The 20421-nt window shown below is 38.9% G+C and overlaps 1 protein-coding gene across 1 annotated transcript in view; it reads left to right on the top strand.

Annotated features, from left to right (window-relative positions):
* Positions 1-2979: 2979 nt before the first annotated feature.
* Positions 2980-20421, top strand: part of pkp1b (plakophilin 1b) — a 23376-nt gene continuing 5934 nt past the window's right edge. Inside the window, exons 1-10 of the mRNA XM_057846721.1 lie at positions 2980-3317; positions 6362-6438; positions 8870-9228; positions 9296-9437; positions 14291-14498; positions 14564-14732; positions 17405-17522; positions 17607-17783; positions 17857-18027; positions 18486-18639. Coding sequence (XP_057702704.1) covers positions 3119-3317; positions 6362-6438; positions 8870-9228; positions 9296-9437; positions 14291-14498; positions 14564-14732; positions 17405-17522; positions 17607-17783; positions 17857-18027; positions 18486-18639 — 1774 coding nt within the window. The 5' untranslated portion in view covers positions 2980-3118. The remainder of the gene's footprint in view (positions 3318-6361; positions 6439-8869; positions 9229-9295; positions 9438-14290; positions 14499-14563; positions 14733-17404; positions 17523-17606; positions 17784-17856; positions 18028-18485; positions 18640-20421) is intronic.

The following is a 20421-nucleotide window of genomic DNA, read 5'->3' as shown; positions in this document are numbered from 1 at the left end:
TTTTATTATTTTTATTTTTTTTTGCGTTAACCCTCACCTTAAATGAGATTCATTCCAGCGTTATCCTGTTCTTTGCATGATATTGAATGCACGCACAATACATGTACGTGAAATGATTTGTTTGCTGAGTCACCACTTGAGGGCAGCCTCAACACGAGCAGTGACACCACTGATCGTTATTATACTGTACTGTCAACATTTTTGCTATGAAATGAAGAATTAGAGCACAAAACGTGTTTGTTTTTATTTAAAATGTTCATGTTTTTGTGTCCAATATAGTATTTTTGTGCATTTTGAAAATATTTACTTTCAACCCATTTGCTGCCAATGACGGCGGTAGACGTCCAATCCGTGTGAACTGGGTGGGCAGTGCCAAGCCTGCCAGTTAAAATGGATCAGATGCCTACTAATGACAAAATAAATTAACATCAGAAGGAAAAATTGGCAAATTGTGGGTAAATTTGATTAATTAAGATATAATCATTGCTTATACAGAATCGTGTTTTGTGGAGATTTTTACTTGACTAATATCCCAGATAGCAGACCGACATTGAATAAGCGTTGATTTTCTATCAAAATCATCTGTATGGTTGACATCAAAATTTTCGACGTCAAAGTGACGTTGAAGCAACGTTGTTCTATGGTATGTCAGGCAATGGTTGGGTTAACATTGTTTTATAGTTGATGAACTAATGTTGACAAATAGTCGATTTATGATTGACCGGGAAATATGATTGAAAAGTCACTGAATTATCGATGAGCGGGCGTTTTGGTTGAACACAGCGATTCAGCGTTGTTCCAGTATTATTAATAATCGAAATGACATTTAGGTTTTGTAATGATTTCAACATTGAAACATTGATTGAGGGTGCAAAAGTGACGTTGATTCAACGATATAAGATCGACAGCGGAATGTTGATCCAACATCTTTTCAACGTCTGTCTGCTATCTTGGTATATTGCCTTCGTGGCAAGTGACTTTTTTTTTTTGTTTTTTTTAAACAACACTTAATAAATTTTCAACCTTCATTAAACATATTCTTAACGTTTGTGATTAAACATCAACTACCAGTAGTTGAATAACACCTCTGTCAGGGCCCTAGGGGTCTGTACCACTGTCACTGGCACTAAGAAACTTTGAAGAGGGGGATAGGAACCCTGCCATTCAAAAAAAAACTACAAATGTACTGCCTGCTTTACGGCATACGCCACTTCCCCCTTTCCCCATTCATTACATTGTCATATGAAATTGTTTAGCCACAATTAGATTCATTAGCTCATCGATGTTCATTCTCGCGCAGGAAACACAAATGTAGTTCAGTCCAACTGCAGGTGGTCGGGAGATCAGGACTTCACGACACTTGCACAGGTCCCCATGTGTGATCTTTCCGGTCTCTTATGTATTGGCAAAACACTACCGCTTTTGTCCAAATTTACAGAAAACAGTTATTAAGTACAGTTGTCCGATATTTTCAGGTAGCCGATAATATCAGCCGGCAAAAGCATTTTAAAATGAAATCAGATAAATATTGACATCAATTTTTCCTGATCGTTTTTGGGCCAATATGTACGTATATGACATTGCTGTCATTTTTGCCTGCCTGCCTGTGTTTTGGGCGTTTTTTTTTTTTTTTTTTTTTTTTTCGCACCCTTCTGGTGGCTGAAGTTGAATTACTTTAGATAAGTTCCAGCACATTCTACTGATGTAATCACATCAACACGAGCTCATTGCAAATAGAGAGAGATAAATGGATGTGCTAACATCTGCAGCTATTGCACCACAGCAGTTCTTGCCACCTCACCGCATTGTCTGTGCCTTATACAAACATTGCTTGTAAATTATATTCTTCCTTTGTTTTATATTCATGAGTGTTGTTTAGTACATTGGAGATATGTATATTTTGTTTTGTTTGGATTTGTGCTAAAATGCGGTTACAGTTGCTAGTCAAACTGACACGCGGTGTATACTTTGCTTTATTTTGTGACTATTGCATATTGTAGATACGTTTTGTTGTTTTCAATTTTACGAAAAAAGTATCAGTGCTCTTGTCAAGAGAAAGATGACCACAGCCAATTGAACTTTACTCCAGCATCTGACTTCTCTTTAGAGCCTGAATTGTTCGCTATCTGTGGATTTGTTAACCCACACACACAATTAGGACAGAATAGGTGCCTTTTTGGCACTTTGTACTTGCACTTGATCCAAAAAACTGATTTCAACAATAAATATAGTGGCGCAATATAGGCACATTTCCCATAACTTCAGTTGAAGTTGTTCTCTTATTTTTCATAATCTTTATTTGGAGAAGCTTGAAGTGGTTACATTTATCATTGGTAAAGCATCCAGTGGGGGCATCACAATACAATTAGCCATAATATGTTAAGTCCACGGCCACTTATATCGATATCGGTTTCAAATAGGTATCAGATTTATGGAGTTGGACAATATTGGGATATCGGTTATCGGTTAAAAAGTCATTATCAGACTGCCCTGTTATTAAGTTTTGCTTTAACATGATTACTAGTTTGACATTTTTAGTAATGTGATGTTTATTTTTAGAGTTGTCCACAAATCTGTTTTTATTTTTTTTTTGTCGAAAATACAGTGGTATGCAAAAGTTTGGGCGATACCACTGTAATACCTGCCTTTCGATTTTGTTTTATTTTTTGCTTGTCAGAAAATCAATGAGTGAATGGAAACGTTTTTGTGGCTGTTGTATGAGGAGATTTTTGTCAAATTTTGGCTGCACCACATGTTTGAATCGAACAAAAAACTACGACAATGAGCATTTAGCTTTTTTTTTTTTTGTTTTGTTTTTTTTTTTTTTTTTTTTTTGGGTTAAAAAAAAAAAATACAAATACACAGATAATATAATACTTAGCCGAAGTACAACCATACTTGATTGTTGTGCACTTGTATTCCAGCAGGTGAAACAGGTCAACCAGGTTCACCATTTAGTCTACTGAAGACACACCCAAAGCAAAAAAAAAAAGTGCACTCTTCACTCAGTTAAATCAGGGCGGGTTGTGTCCAAGGTGCGCCATCCTTCGATCCCTCACTCCCTGGTCCGAACAGACTCATTCATCTGCCGTCGCGAGAGCCTGGAAACTTGCGCGACATGGCCGGCGCCCAGCCGCTCAGATCGGCCTTGTCCCTCGCCACCACCGTGGAAGACACCTCGCTGGCCTTGCCCTCGGGCCACCGGCAGCACTGCTCCGGGGAGCAGCGCGTGCTGGAGCAGGTGAAGAGCTTGCAGAGGACCCGCTCCCGGCACTCCAGCAGCGGAAGGACTGCCTCCACGTCTCTCTCCCCGACTAGTAAGATATTGACTCATTTGCTCCCATGGATGGCGATTCTCCGATATTTTTTTTACCTGAGATGATTGACCCTAATTGTGTTTCAGTGCCATTGACGGCGATAGACGTCCAATCAGTTTTGACTGTGAGGGCTGACAGTATTCGATCGCTGCTAACCCCCCAGTCAATGGCAGCTAATGGATTAACTACACAGCTCAGCCTGTCTAAAGTTCCTTTTTTTATATATACATATATATATATACGAACTATGTGATTTGTGTCAGTCTTTTTAAGATTTTCCCTTTAAAATGTAATATTTGATTAGTTAAGAGTATAACTAATTTTATTTTAAAAAGGAACATTTTAGCTTGTAGAACTAGAGAGTAGATGTTTTTTTTTAAATTATTATTTAAATGCTGTTTATATTATACATATTTTTTCCAATCTGCTTTTGCCTGTAATTTCAATTTTATCTTTAATTACCGTATTGGCCCGAATATAAGACGGCCTTGATTATAAGACGACCCCCTCTTTTTCAAGATTAAAATTTGAAAAAAAGACCTTTTTGAACACCAAATTAATTTTTTAACAGAAAATAATTACAGTATATCTGAAACAAATGATTATAACACTATATTTGAGAGAAAAAGCATGTTCTTTTGCTTCATTCAAATCTTAATATCTGAACATTTAAATATGTAAACTGTGTAAAAGTGCAATCACATTCGTAAATGAATGGCCTCTGGTTTTTGAAATGTAACTAAACCAATCAATTGTGATAAAACAACAAAATTGCAATAACTGCATTAACCATCAAAGTGAAGTCTAACTGTAACTGTAGTCTTGAAACAAATCTGAATAAGGAAAAACATCGCAATAAAATAATGCAAACTGGTTAAAACTTGAGAGTAGCTGAGATCTGTCATGGCAGAACATCGCTTCAATGATATCTGGCGCCATCGAGCGTTGTGAATGGGTATAACGTCTAAACCGCGAATATAAGAGGACCCCCACTTTTTCAGTCTTATTTCAATGCAAAAAACACCGTCTTATATTCGGGCCAATACGGTATATGTATTATCAGTTACTCGAACTGGGCAATCATTAAACAATCACGATAATCCCATTCTAACAACAAATTAGAAAGTATAGTAATTAGCACACTTTTAAATGTAAAGCCAATATAATGAATAGGGGTGTGACAAAATATCAAAATGGTGATATATCGTGATACTTTATATCCCAAAAGGTTATCGATATGAGCGATATGCTCCTGTCAAGAATCGAAATATTGTTTTAAAAAGCTGTCAATGTTTAAAAAAAGGGGGGGGGGGGGGGACCATCAAGTTGCTATAATAGTGTCTCACTTAACTCTAAGGCTGCCACTGACGGTGCTCGATGCCCAATCCATTTAGACTGAGAACGTTCGTTCATTCAAAACCAGAGAATTCAGAGTCATCTGGTCCGATTTTCAGGGCATTTACAGGTCACTTGCTGTTCATTTTAGGGCATTTACAGTTAATTTCCTGTTGAGTTTAAGTCGTGGCCTATTCATTTTGGTGATTCCCAGGTCACTTCCTGTCCTGTAACTTAAAATAAACAGGAAGTGGCCCATAAAATACCCCAAAACCAACAGGAAGTAACTAAAAATCAACAGGTAAATGACCATAATGGCCCAAAATTACCTCATTGCTGCATTGGCTGCCACTGACGGCCATAGACGTTCAATCCGTTTGAAGTGGGAGGGATGGCAGCGAATGAATATTCATTCGCTGCCACCCTCCCAGTTCAAATGGATTGGACGTCTACTAGTGATAAACTCAATCCAATTCAGAGCAGAAACTTGTTCTTCTGTTTATTAGTTGTTTTGTGGAAAATCCTAGACCATTGTACCAATGTATCAATAATCATTGTATCGCCATATCGTCAGATCATCGTTATCGTGAGCTTTGTATCGCAAATCGTATCGTATCGTGAGGTACCAAGAGGTTCCCACTCCTAGTAATGAAATAATAATCTATATTAAATAGCTGACTGCCATTGATGGAGATTCAATCCATTTTAAGTGGGAGGGATGGCAATAAATGAGCAAATGTTCATTCACTTCAAGTTTCAAATTTCCAGTTCAAATGGATTGCCCACCAGTGACAAATTAGCGATCATTTAATTGGAGACAAGGATGCACAGTTAAAATTCTTAAATATGAGATTATACAGAACGTGAGTAATCACAATTAATCAATCAAAAGACGTAGCTATTTAGCACAATTTAGGTTTGAATCTATGTTACCTCACAATTAGACAATGAGTTAATGTGCAGTTAAAATATTGAACTATTAATATGTTGGGTAACTCACTTAGGCCTTATTATTTTTACGGTTTTATAAGATGTTCTCCCTACGTAAACACTACATTACTCTTTCCGTATGTTATTATATTATTCAAACATTTTACAGTGCTGTCATTTTCAGCAAGCAGTATTTTATGGCACAGCATTGTTAGTTTTAGGGTTAATAAGTGTCATATTTTACTACGTTCCGGCGAATGCCCCTGAGTCAAACAAATTTTGCACGTCTGATCATAGTTCAACGCTGTTAGTGTATCAAAGGTGTGGCCCATAAAATTATATCATAAACTCTTAATACTATGGCTACTATCAAGTTGTTGTAATCTTATGTAAGCTTTCAATACACGCTTGTGAGAATGAATAGTCTGTAATAATAACAGCATTGTGGACTATGTCGCAGTTTTTTATTGTTAAATCAGACAGTGTAACAATCAACAAACAGGTTTCACTAATTGCTACCTCATTAAAATACTAGCCACCTTTTGAACTGTACACACCCATATTTTTGGATATAAACACTTTAAAACATGGCCTCCACTGCTAGTTCTCCCTTTTAGGAATGTTGTTGTTCTGATACACTTCAACGATTTTAAACCACAGATCAGTTACCACTCGGTCTGTGGGAATAAGTGCGATAATTATTGAAAGGTATTGAATCCGCATCTGCAATCTTGTCATTCCAAAGATAACAACCTGTTTTTTTTTCTGTGTCTCTCTAGGCCCTTTGAATGACGTCATATTTGAGTCCAGTGTTTCTAATGGAAATGTCTTCTTTGGGAATGGTTATTCGAAAACTGTGAGTATTTTGGCAACTTTAGGTATAGTACTAAGGGTTTTAATAAGGAATATTTGTGAGGGCATCTTACTTCAAACCAGTCATGCACGAATTATGTTGTTGTTTTTTCCCCTAAATGTAGCTCTGGAAATTTTATATTTTGTTTTGTGGCCTCACATCGCTTAACTTTTCAGCTGCCATTGATGTCAATAGACGTCAGATTCATTTTAAGTTTCAGATCCATTTAAGTTTTTTAAGGGACAGTTTTTATAGGCACATTGCACTTCACTGTTGCCCTTCAACAGGAGCGAGTTACTTAAACAGTGACTCTCCATTAGCCCAGGGATCAAAACCTGACATGTTGAAATCAATGTAGGAAACGCTGTAGAATTTCAGTATTTTGTTTTACCTAAATAAATAACCGTAATTTCCACACTATAAGCCCATACTTTTTTCCCTCATTTTGCATTCTGTGATTTATAGTCCAGTGCGGCTTATTTGTTGATTTATTTGGGTTAATATGTAACCCTTTATTTGACAGCGGCATCATAAGACTGTCATAAGACAGCCATAATTATGACATGACACTAGAATGGGCATTAATGAATGTTTATGAAGATGTCATTCCGTTTTTATCCGGCAAATTATGCCACTAACTCCATTTACAGTATGTCCAGCTCGGATCTTTTACATCCATTTAAAAGTGAGATAATTTGCCAGATGACACTAAATTCCATCTTTTATAAGCATTCATTAATGCTTATGGCAGTGTCATGTCAAAATTATGATTGTTTTATAGCACCACTGTTACCAAACACCATAACTAGCAATTAATTAAACAACTGGAACAGTAACTGAAGAAATAATTTGCACAGAACATGAATTTTGATTGTTATTTACATCTGTAGCGCTGCAATGCAGTGGCGCCTCCAGAAATTTTTCATAGGGGTGGCCAGATGGGGCCACTTAAAATCTTGGGGTGGCACACCAAAACTAAAGCCATAATTTCAGGTTTTCATTATATTATTGCAGTAATAAGGTCAGGGGAAAACTATCAGAAAGACTTAAGGACACGGCTACTGATATACTTAGTTCTATTGTGTAATATTTGATGTTACTAATGATTTAATGTGCATAGTCCTTAACTGTCCAGTCAACATTTTTATTTCCACAACAATTCTGTTTTATTGTGTTATGTATACATGAGGCATAAGGTGTACATTTAACAAAACAAAATAATTACTGGGGAAAAGCAGGTGCTGGCAGATACAAATAAAAACAAGTACAGAGGCAATCATATCTTAACTGGATATTTCCCAACACAATGTTAATGTGACACAATAATAATTATTACTGAATGAAAAAAACATAAAAAGTACTTCCTAACAGGGATCATCAGATTACCAGGCTATAACGTATATTAAATGCATAACTGATGCTACAACAATCTAACGGTATACAGTACTGGCAAGCGAGGTGGCCAGTGGCGCCACCCCCTAGTGGCGCCACCTGGCGCCACTGCTGCAATGCACAGAACATAAATTTAGATTGTTTCACATCTGTAGCGCTGCAATGCATGCTAGGAGGCATGTTGGATGACAACAGTGTTGACAGCAGAAGGTTGACTTTCCCCCCAAGGGAGCAGTGATTACCAAATGAAGCTTCATGATGCAATGAAGCTTTGCAGCCAATTGGTTCAAAGCTTCATAGTGGTTCATTTGGTCTTATGACAGTCTCATGATGCCGCTGTCAAATAAAGTGTTACCTGTTAATATCTTTTATTGTAAATATCCCATACAGGGAGGACAGCAGCTACTCCAGTGGGGCTTACAGTATCTATGAACTAATGCTGTTTTTGTTCCAAATTTGGTGGGTGGCAGCTTATAGTCAGGTGTGACTTATAGTTCGAAAATTACAGTAATAAAAAATATAATCCTCATCTTGTTTGTGATTTTTATTTATTTATTTATTTTAATTTTGCTTTTCTTGTAGTTATTCTCTTTTTGAAGCAGCTTGTTTCAGTAGTATACAGTAAATAAATATACAGTAAATATAATTTGCAATATCCTTATTCCTCTTGTATATGTTGCTGCTTGTAGCCCTTAACTCATTTACTGCCATTGACAGTTACAGACGTTAAATCCATTTCAACTGGGGAGGGTGGCATTCCGTAATTAAGTTTCACTGCCATTGACCGCAATAGACGTCCGATCCAATTTGACTGGAGAGCAGTCAAAATAGATTGGACGTCTATCTGCATTAATGGCAACCAATGACATAACCCTTGAAACTAAACACATTTGAAAACCAGATCTTTTTTACCTGATTCTGATCCTCTGTTTAACAAATGACAGTGGAAGGATTTGAAGTTGGCCTTAGCGTCCTTTGATTTTTCTGAAAGAAGCCCCCGGACAAAAAAGATGGACACGCCTGATTGATTTTGTCTCCGCAGAACACCCTTGAGAAAATCACCAACCGCCATTTGTTCAACAGCACAGCAAATGCCACACTAAAAAGCAACAGCGCCTACACCCGTCGCTACGAGTTCGGCTACACCCCCGTGGGCTGGGTGCCACCCAACCGCGAAGGGCATCGTTCACTTTCCCTTTCCAAATGGCGCGAGCCTCCGCAGAGGCTCCTCTCCAACCGCAACACCTACAAGACACATCTACTCAGCAGCAGCAGTCAATATGCAAGCAATAATCAGCACTTGGTTAACAGGCCGCTTGACATTAGCAAAAAGCAGTCCAAGCCTACTGCTTTGGATACACTAACCAAGCAAAACAAGTTTACTGGCAAAGAGGATTCTGGGTAAGAAAGGATAACTAAGGGATGTTCTTCACTATTGCTCATCAACATCCATATATTGTATTCGCAGGTTCATTGAGAACAGCACAGATGCAGATATCACCATGAAGGAAGCCGTGGAGTTCCTCTCCAACGAGGATGTCAAATTCCAGCACTGCGGCGCTTCCTACATCCAGCACAACACCTTCATTGATGACAAGGCCAAGGAGGAGGTGAGTTATCTGGCCAGCAAAGAGATTAGCGCTATTGCTTCAAAGTTCACATAGTAAATGAAGGTGGTAAGTGTAGAATGTGTGCTTATGGGTACACGTCGGACCAGTATAAGGTCTGGTTCAGTTACAAGTTCAAGTCTTACTGGTCAATTCCAATTTCTTTGCCCCTATGCCAGATGTATCTAATTTTTTTTTCAGCGCAGTGTGAACAGTGGCATTTTTAGGGATGGAGCCACAGGGGCACTGGCCCCACCACTAATTTGAATGGCCCCTGTTCTCATTCTAGCATGGCAATCGGTGAATCCTTCTTTTCTGACGTGAGAGAGAATGTTGTTTTTAGAATAGGCCTAATCGATACATCGTTTGGACATGGTCATTGCGTTGTGCGGATGTACAATACTCGCATCGCAAGGACGTGCAATATTTTATTTTTTGGAACATGCAAACTTGTTTTTCTGCTTCATGGTCGTACAGCGCCAGAGCTTCCCACCCTCCCTCCTGCTAAGCAGTGCAACCAAACTGTTTTTCTTGGTCATCAGTGCAGCTGGCATTTGGTACTTAAAGTTAACGATGATTGACAGGTTTGGAGCTTGATCTGGCCAGAGAAGACTGGTAGCTCTACGGTCAAAGCACAAATGTGTTAATCATCGTTAAACTTGCAGTCCAGGTTAAAGTGTGCTGTGGCAACTCATTCATTGCGTAAGTGAGACTGAGTGTGAGGCTGTTGTCGGCAGCATGAGCGTCAAAGCGTGAGTGAACTTGAGTGGACTGACTCATTGAAGCATTTCATAAAGACAAGCATTTTTCTACGTTATTCTTGTTTTAAAATAATTCTCATTATGAAGGCTGCGTGTGTGGGTGTTCCCAAAAAAATGCGCACGTTATGATGATTGAACACTCCAAATTGTCTGTAGGTGTAAGCGTGTCTGTGAATGGTTGTGTGTCTATATGAACCCTGTTACTAGCTGGCAACCAGTTCAGGGTGTACCCCGCCTTCTGCCTGGAGTTAGCCATGATAGGCTCCAGCACCCCGCGACCCTCGTGAGGATAAGCGGTTCAGGAGATAAATGAATGAATGAATTATATGAATGTTATGAAGAGTGATGTGGGTGCGCCTAAATTTGTGCTGGTGCACCTTAGGAAAAAAGTTAGGCACACCAGTGCAACCAATGCAAAAGTAAGTGTGGAGCCTTGGCAATATACTGTATATACGTATGTATAATGTATGTATGATATATATTTAAAAAAAATATATATATATTAGGGCTGTCAAAATTATCGCGTTAACGCGCGGTAATTAATTTTTTTAATTAATCACGTAAAAATATTTGACGCAATTAACGCACATGTCCCGCTCAGAAAGTATTCTGCCTTTTGGTAAGTTTTACAGCAAGACTTTTTGCGCTGTCCAACAGCGAACTCTTGTGGTCGCTTTGCGACATGGTTTATTATTTTCTTCTTTTCTTTCTTCATTATGTCTCGGGCTGATAATGTGCTTATATGATCCTTGGACAAGATTTGTCCGTAAGTATGGTTGTTGTAAAGAATGTACATATTATGTTAGTAAGCGAAATGTTATATTTTTTGTATGAGACGCTTTTTGTTTATGTTTAGTGAACCTGTATAGCGTGCTAAGCTAACGTTGTTGCTAATGCAATGCTTGTGTACTTTTATTTTGTAGTTTTACGACGGTCTAAAGAGGACAATGGTTTGAGGCCATTTTATTAATAAATCAGATGAAAAAGGAAGAAGTCTAATTATTAAGGCGTCGTTCACTAGCTGTCTAGCTTTGGAAAAAGTAGACGCTTCGGAGTGAGGACCGCATAGACAGATTTAAATGACAGTAGAGTGAAATGCCCACTACAGTCCTTATGTACCGTATGTTGAATGTAAATATCCATCTTGTGTCTTATCTTTCCATTCCAACTATTTATTTTACAGAATATATATATAATTTACAGAAAAATATGGCATATTTCATAGATGGTTTGAATTGCGATTAATTGCCATTAATTACGATTAATTAATTTTTAAGCTGTAATTAACTCGATTAAAAATTTTAATCGTTTGACAGCCCTAATATATATATATATATATCTATACCAGAGGTTGCGCTAGACTTTTTCGTTGTCGGTCGTTTTGACTGACAGGGTCATAAAAATCCGGTCATAATCTATATTTACCCGTCACTTAACTTTTTAAAATGATGACAATGACATTGTGGTGACCCTTTGTTTGGCATAATTCATCTTCCGTACTTGTGTGTCCATTTGGCCGAGCGCGTTACCGGCTACGACACAGTCACGTGACAGAGACACTTAAGAGCCGCGCGCGTTCCGGTGTTCTGACAAGTTTTGCAACCCATCAAAAATTGCTATCTTGCGGTTTTGCGCATGCGCGTGACGTTAAAAATGGCCGCGAATGCAGCGATTCCAAAGTAAACACTACAAACTTCCTTTAAAGAAAGGAACATTTACTTAAGTTTGATCATGTAAAGACATGTACAAAAGTTCACAGAGAGCAGCAGAGCTACAGCGGCTGGACACAGCAATTCGAGCTAACAAGACTCTTAACATTGCATACCGCTTCAACATATTCAATAGTATTTAGTTTTCATTTATTTTAAATTAATATTCTGTCCGAACAAGCTTAACAGAGAATCCACACCGTGCCATCATCACACATCAAGCAGATGAGGTTACATATGGAACAATGAAATTAACAGTTCACCTGCTGTGGCCTGAATGCGGTCTCACACTTTCCTCCTGGTGCGCATGGACTTGAATTGCGTGCCCGCTTGTGCAGTCCCTCTTTTTTCACCTCTTTTATCAACACCATCGTCGTTTTGGGGATTTTTGAAGAAACTTCGGACACTCAGTTGCCTTGACATTTTTCAGAGTAAGGCCAACGACATCATGCATCAAGAGAGGCAATAGCTAATTAATATGCTCCCTCGCCACCCTGTGGTCTGGGGTGTGAATTGCAACCTGTCAAAATGACAGATGGACTTCAGTTTTTTCCGTCACCGTTTTTAAAAATCGGTCAACGACGGAAAATATTCGGTTAACGCGACCCCTGATATATACGTATGTATAATGTATGTATGATATAGTGTATATAAAAAAAAAATGCATATTAATAAATTTGTTAAGCACTTTAAATGTAACAATTATATACAATAAAAGTTTGAAACATGTTCCTATCCCACCGAATTATTTTTAAACAAGGATAAAGTAGAAAAAATGCTTTATTATTTATTAGTCTTATTTATTTATTTATGTATTTATTTATTAGTCTTAATAATAGTCTTTGTTAAAAGCTTCATTGAGTGAGTCCACTCAAATTCGCTCAAGCTGCTCACTTACACACAATGAGTTGCCACAGCAACTAAATACCAGCTAAACGATGATTGAGGCATGCGGCGCGTTGAAGTTTCGGCTCTCTGGCAAGACCAAACCTTAACGTCTGTCAGTCATCGTGAACTTTAATAAGCAACTCCATTGCACTGACTGACCAAGAAAAGCGACAGGAGCAAGAGTGAGAGACAACGTGATCGGATCAAGACAGCTCGATAAAACACTGCATTTATTAATTTTTTTATTTTATTGCAAAGAAATCCACGATGGACTAAGAGCGCGAAGTTTGAAGCGCGGAGTAATGAGGGATCACTGCATTGCAATATTATATTGCGATATTAAAAGTGGAACAATTTTCACCTGTTAACTTGAATAGCTCTGTTTGGGATAGGCCTGAACGATATTGGAAAAAATTAACAACAAACAAGCGTTTTTTTATCAGACTTTGGGGAGAAAAGTGAAAAAACATGTCTTACATGTATCTCTTTCGAACGCCAAATGTGAATAAATACATTAAACACACACACACACAAAAAAACTACATCGGAGTTTTCGGTGGGTTCTGTTCCCCATCAACCACGAAAAACCAAGGATCACTGTATATCGCAAACCCCCCCAAAAATCACATTGATAGGTTTTTTTCAATATCGTTCAGTCCTAATCTAGAGTACAGTATGTTATATATAAATGCTGCTTTTGGTGTTTAAAATGGCTTTTCAAAAAACTGATTAAAATTATTGTTCCATGTATTGTATCCATACCTGCACACAGTGTGATTAAATATGAATTGTTACAATTTTACTGGTTCATCTCTGCTTGACAGTGTCAAGCAAAGATGTTTTTACCGCCACATGCAGGACAATCAACATATTGCCTTGTTAATTAAACCAAACACTGAACAAAGGATGGCAGCGACACTTGGCCCCTGAGGGTTACATCTGGCTGCTTCTTGGCCCCTATTTCAGAAAAGTCCTAGAAGAGTCACTGAGTGTTAACAAATTTTGATTTTTCAGACATGGGCTCATTGATACATGGATTAAAAAAATATTTGCAATATAAACGCATATCCGCATAACGCGACTAGTGTTGCATCGATACCATTTTTCTGCTCCCGATACCCATTCCTGTGTGATATTGGGAGATGCCGTTACTGTATCGATGACATGTTTTTTGGAAAAAAAAAAAAAAAAAAATCCTCTTAATACTGAAATACTGCACACGCAATTGAATGTAGTTATTCCTATCATGGTCAATGGTTGGGTACCAAACGATTAGTCATCTATCATCAGCTTGTGAAGGGCAAAAACCGTTTCTGTTTTTTATGCCGGCATGTGTAGGTGGCAAATGGTCGCTGCTAACCTTCCCAGCTAAAATGGGTTGGACATTTATCGGCATCATAGCACCGAAGCATGCTTATTCATTACCAGCCATCACAGTTTAATGTACTGAATGCATATCGCTTTCAAAGACAACCTGTGAGTTAGTCTTGTTTTGCAGGTGCGAAAGTGCAACGGAATTGCTCCGCTGGTAGCGCTGTTGCATAGCCCCAACGCGTCCCTCAGCCAGACAGCCTCGGCCGCTCTGCGCAACATCTCCTTCAAAAACAACGACAACAAGGAGGAAATCCAACGCTGCGGCGGCATCGCGTCAACCGTTGCCCTGCTCCGCGAAACCGACTCCCCTGAGATCCAGAAGCAGCTCACAGGTAAAAGATACAGTTAATCCAGCCCTTTGAAGGCAATCGGTGATGTACCTCGTGTGTTCTTCCAGGTCTTCTGTGGAATCTGTCATCCGCCAACAGCTTGAAGACGGACTTGCTCAAGAGCACGCTGCCCGTTCTGATGGAGCACGTGATCCTACCTTACACCACCAGCCTGGAGCGGGGATCCCCTAGCGGGCCAGATCACGAAGCCTTCCTTCACGCCACTAGCTGTCTGCGGTAAAACAATTTCCAACAAAAATAAAGCATTCTATTTCAAATGAACACATTTCCCCTACAAAAATGTTACTCCAAATTTCAGATGGATCAATTTAATCTGTTTAATATGAGAACTGCAAACTTCCCCACATATATGGTTCTTACTTGGGTGCAATTTTCGGATGCCCTAAGGCAGTGGTCCCCAAACTTTTTTTCACCACGGACCGGTGTGATGTGTTTTTTTTTTTCCCGGACCGGCAATGTGTGGCTGAAAATTACAGTAAATATAAAATAACACGACGGGGCTAAAAACAAACATTAAGTTAAGGGAAAATGTGATTCAACATATGGTTAGTTACCTTTTTAACAGTGGCCTCCCCTAAAACTTGAAGGCAAATATCCTTGGTCGCAGGCGTAATAAATTCTTCTCCAATCGTGAAATGTTTCTTGGCTTTAGCATTACGGTTCGCGACGACGTATGATGCTTTCAGTGCATTCGCTTTTGTTGATGTGGTGGCCCGCACTAATTGTTTCTGTCCTTCGTGCTTGCGCTTTTGTGTTTAAACAATTCCAAAGGCTCATCCATTATTCAAGGGTGCTTAGTCTCTATGTGCCGAAGCAGCTTTTAGGACTCCATTGCCTCGTCATCTTCGCTACCATTTGGGCTCATTATTTCCGGGAACAAATCTGACGCGCCTATGTCATTATCGAGGACAAGTGCACATATAAAAAAATAGATGCTCGCTCCAGTTGATTTCTATGATGATATCCTATCCAGTTTAATAATTATATCTATTGACTAATCCAAGCAAAACGACCGGAAGTACCCCGTCCGCCATTGCTGAGGTGTGCCGCCTACAGCACACAGCCAGCAGCAGGCAGCTAACATTATTGTTTACATTGACTGACACTGGGCTACTACTGAGGTGTGTAAACACCCCAGTAATGGCGGCCACCACTAGAGGGCGACGTCCACATATCTGTACTCAGATTAGTCAATAGAGTAAGCAGGCAGATTGGTGTGTCAAGAGGCACACGCCAGTATGCGGTTGTTAATCAATTATTTTTTTAAATCTGTGCAGCCAGGTAGCATATGCACCGCAAACTGTTACAGGTCCCTGGCCCATTGGTTGGGGACCCCTGCCTTAAGGGTCACTTTAATTACATTTTTTGTTTGTCTTTTTGAGATTGCATGAAACAATTTGCCTAAAAGCATTTTAGTCTAAATATCAAATGAACTAATTCAATCTGTTTGCAATGTTAGAATTGTGAACTTGAACAAGTCTGGTTCATCCTTGGGTTGTCTGAAGGTATCTTTGTAAACACTTAAAAAACACACACACATACAAAAAATTGCCACCCAAAAAACTTTTGGTCCAAATGTTATATAAACCCAATTGGGAATATTATTATTGCAAATTCGCACAAGTCCGGTTCATGCTTTGATGCAATTTCCCATAAACATCATAGACTTCACTATAAGTTGACGGGACAGAAGGCTCGGGGCCGATCCGTACAGGGCCTATTTTTAAAAAATTCGAAGATTTTCAAATCTAAAGTCACTAGCGACCTAAAACCGAAAGAGGCACCTCCCTTATGCATACAGTGGGGAGAACAAGTATTTGATACACTGCCAATGGGTTTTCCCATTGACTGTGTATCAAATACTTGTTCTCCCCACTGTATATGACTCTCCATGAGCAGCAGCATCAAAAAATTCAAAGTCATTCCACAATAAAATCCTGATGAACTATTTGTCATATAAGTATAACAAAACTTAAAATGGCTATAAAATTCTCAGATTTTAGGCTAGATGCATAAAAATCACCAAATGCAGAGAGAATACCTATATTTTCAGGATCAATATATATATATCAATAGATTAAATATTCATTTAACATATCAAGTTTTTGCCAGAAATAGCAACTTAAATGTTATGTATAGAGATACAAAATCCAACATGGCAGCTGTCGCAAAACAAAGAGCTTTTTAACTTAAATGTTGTTGTAAAAAAATGCTTAAATTGCGGAATTTCTATAGATATGAACATAAAACAGTCTAGATTCTTGGTTAAAAGCAAAAAAAGGTTATCTTTCATGTTACGTAAATATTTTAACCAAAAGTTATGGTATTGTGTAAGTCAACATTGCGGCCGTCACGAAACAGAGCTTTTTAGGTTGAAAATTATTGTAAATAAATGCTTAAATCATGGAATTACTATAGTTAACTAAAACAGTCTAGATTCTTGGTCAAAAGCAGAAAAACGGGCAGTAATCATTCATTTTATGTAAATATTTCAAGACAGAATTACACAAATTTTATCCATTGATTTTTTTTCTTTTTTTTTTACAACATTTCAAAGTGCTATTTAATATAATAACCTTGACCCTTGACCAAATCACTCTTGAGACACTCCTGCCTGCTTGTACGCAGTAAAACATTCGTCTAGTTTCCACATAAATCCTGCATTAGAACGCAGCGTGTGTTTGAGTTTATCACAGTGAAGGCCAACTCAACATTCTGCCTGGGTCGGCCCCCTACGGGAAGGCGTGGCACAATGTCTGTGGGAGCTGTCTTGTCAACTGAGGGTGGAGTCTATGATAAACATAATAACACTGGAGCAAATATGTAGGAGGTTCCATTCCAAGTATTTGAATGTGATGAATGAATTTATTTTCCCCACTTTGTGACAGAAACTTAAGTAGCGCGAAGCAGGGTAACCGGCAGACAATGAGGAAATGTCGAGGTTTAGTGGATTCTTTGGTGGCTTACCTTCAAGACTGCGTGGATAACGGCAGGACCGATGATAAGGTAAGTTTGTCATTGATTAGTCACAACAAAATTAAGGTAGATAATTATCACTAGCTTCCAATTTAAAAAGCATTTTCCAAACAGTGTGCAGAGAACTGCGCGTGCATCCTTCACAACCTCACCTTCGAGCTCGAGGCCGAGTCCCCGGCATTGTTCAACCGTATCAGAACACTAGCCAACCCGGTCGGCTCGCAGGATAGTCAGGGTGACACCGGGCCTATTGGTTGCTTTGCTCCTACTGGAAAAGGCTCCGATAAAAAGGTAAGACTGCTTTGTTTTAGCTTCACCGGCGATGCAATATTATCTGTTGACAATTTTCCTCGTCTGATTATAGCGGTACTTTGACTTCCCGGTGGTGGAGGACCCAAACCCGGCGGGGGCCGGTTGGCTTATCCACTCCAAAACCCTGCAGAACTACTTGTCCTTATTGGACTCAAGTCATCGAGAGGAAACTCAGGAGGCCTGCTGCGGAGCTCTGCAGAACCTCACCGCGCAGGAGGGCATCGTACGATTGACCTTTTTCTCCTGCTGCATTATGTCTATCACATTTTCTGGACTATAAATTGCACCTTTTCTTTATAATTTGGCTGGCCAGAGACTTATACTCACGTGCGACTTATATGTACTCTCTAAGTGTCCCCTTGACTTACATAGTTGGCAGAGTTGTCCAGAAGTCATACTGAAAATGATGACTTAAATTGATTTGGAGTGATATCAAGAGTTTGGTAAACAAGTTATTTTATTTTGTGTTCTTTAGGCTGTAGTTTTATGAATCACACTAATGTTACAATTACAGAAACACTCAAAAATGCAATTTATATATGTTTTCCTCTTTGTGCATTTCTTAGCTGGTTCGACTCATACTCAGGTGTGACTTGTAGTCCAAAAATACGGTATTTTCCCCTGCTACCATTGAATATGTTTTTTTTTTTGTTTAATTATGGGTTAATTTAACATATTCAGGTTTCCAATGTGATGAGCCAGACAATGGTCCAGAAGCTGGAGGGCCTGCATGTCATCACACCGCTTTTGAAGTCTAACAAAGTGACCCTACAGAGGAATGCGGTGGCCTTGATACGGAACTTCAGCAAGAACCCAAATCTGCAAGGCATCTTGGGTAAGAAATACAGTGTATGACAAAAGTGAGTACACCCCTCGCGTTTCTGCAGATATTTAAGTATATCTTTTCATGGGACAACAGTGACAAAATGACACTTTGACACAATGAAAAGTAGTGTGTGTGCAGCTTATATAATAGAGTTAATTTATTTTCCCCTCAAAATAACTCGAAATATAGCCATTGATATATAAACCTCTGGCTACAAAAGTGAGTACACCCCATCGAAAAACCGTACATCCCTAAATGTCTAAATTGCGTACTGCTTGTCATTTTCCCTCCAAAATGTCATGTGACTCGGTAGTCGGTACACAAGAAAGCCTGCCCGTCTCATCAGACCATAGAACATGGTTCCAGTAATCCATGTGCTTTGTTGACATGTCTTCAGCAAACTGTTATCGGGCTTTCTTGTGTACCATCTTCAGAAGAGGCTTCCTCCTGGGGTGACAGTCATGCACACCAATTTGATGTAGAGTGTGGCGTATGGTCTGAGCACTAACAGGCTGACCCCCACCTCTTCTATCTCTGCAGCAATGCTGATAGCATTCCTGTAACGAGTCACATGACATTTTGGAGGGAAAATGACAAGCAGTACTCAATTTGGACATTTAGGGATGTACGTTTTTTCAAAGGGGTGTACTCACTTTTGTTGCCAGGGGTTTAGATATTAATGGCTATATTTTGAGTTATTTTGAGGGGAAAATAAATGACCTCTATTATATAAGCTGCACACAGACTACTTTTCATTGTGTCAAAGTGTCATTTTGTCAGTGATGTCCCATGAAAAGATATACTTAAATATCTGCAGAAGTGCGAGGGGTGTACTGTGAAACACTGTAGCATTAGTAAAAATATACCATAATGTAGTCGGATTCTTGTAACTACACTGGTAGGGACGATACAGCAGCATAAACTGCATGTACACTTTTTGCTGGGGACGGGACATTAATAAGACCAAACAGATTATTGAACAGGGGTCAGGGCTACATTTCTTACAAATATTTCATGCTTATTGATTTAGGTGAAAACGGTCAGTTCAATCCTTTGTTTTCAAAAACTACTAAAGAACCATTTGAAGTGCAAGTCCCTTTATGGAAAAAACGGGGAACTATCCAAGAATGGGTCCACTTTTGGGGGACACTAGAGCACCCCAAGACTCCAACTAAATTATTGTAACATAAATGTGATTTGGGAAAAAAATCAATGAAAAAAAATATGAGATGTCCAAGGACCGATGTACATCTGACCCATACTAGACTACTCCAAGACTTTAACCCTTAGATGCACAAGTTACTGGACCCTAAACTCTTCCATAAGTGAGTCAAAAATGACCCATATTTGAACCAATGTGTTTTTATGTCATTTTGGTGAAGAATAATCACTTCTATATTAATTAGTATGATATTTAGGGCCACACAAGAATGATTTCATGCTTGAAATATCTTTATTATTCAATTAACATTTTTTGGAAAAAAAAAAAAAAAACAGAACAGCAATAGACTTTGTCCTTCCTTGTATTTTATCATCAATGATGACGAGCTCCCATGCATCTTTTTGGTGAGACAGCGGTGCGAAGCCCTTGTGGAGGCACTGACCGATTTCTGAGGGTATTGTGGCTCTGTGTTCTGCCCTGGGTGGGAGGTAATTCTCTCTAGTAAGAGCCCCACCAATTCATTCTGTTGGCCATGATTTGGACACTTTATTCTTCAGAGGACACATGAGTGGAATCTTATGAGTCAGATTGATGCTGTTCAGTTGGATTTCCAGGTGGACAACTGCCAC

Source organism: Corythoichthys intestinalis, chromosome 9 (genome assembly GCF_030265065.1).
Source record: "Corythoichthys intestinalis isolate RoL2023-P3 chromosome 9, ASM3026506v1, whole genome shotgun sequence".
Classification (NCBI taxonomy): Eukaryota; Metazoa; Chordata; class Actinopteri; order Syngnathiformes; family Syngnathidae; genus Corythoichthys; species Corythoichthys intestinalis.
Note: the sequence above shows the minus strand (reverse complement) of the source record. Positions and strands in the feature narration are given on the sequence as shown.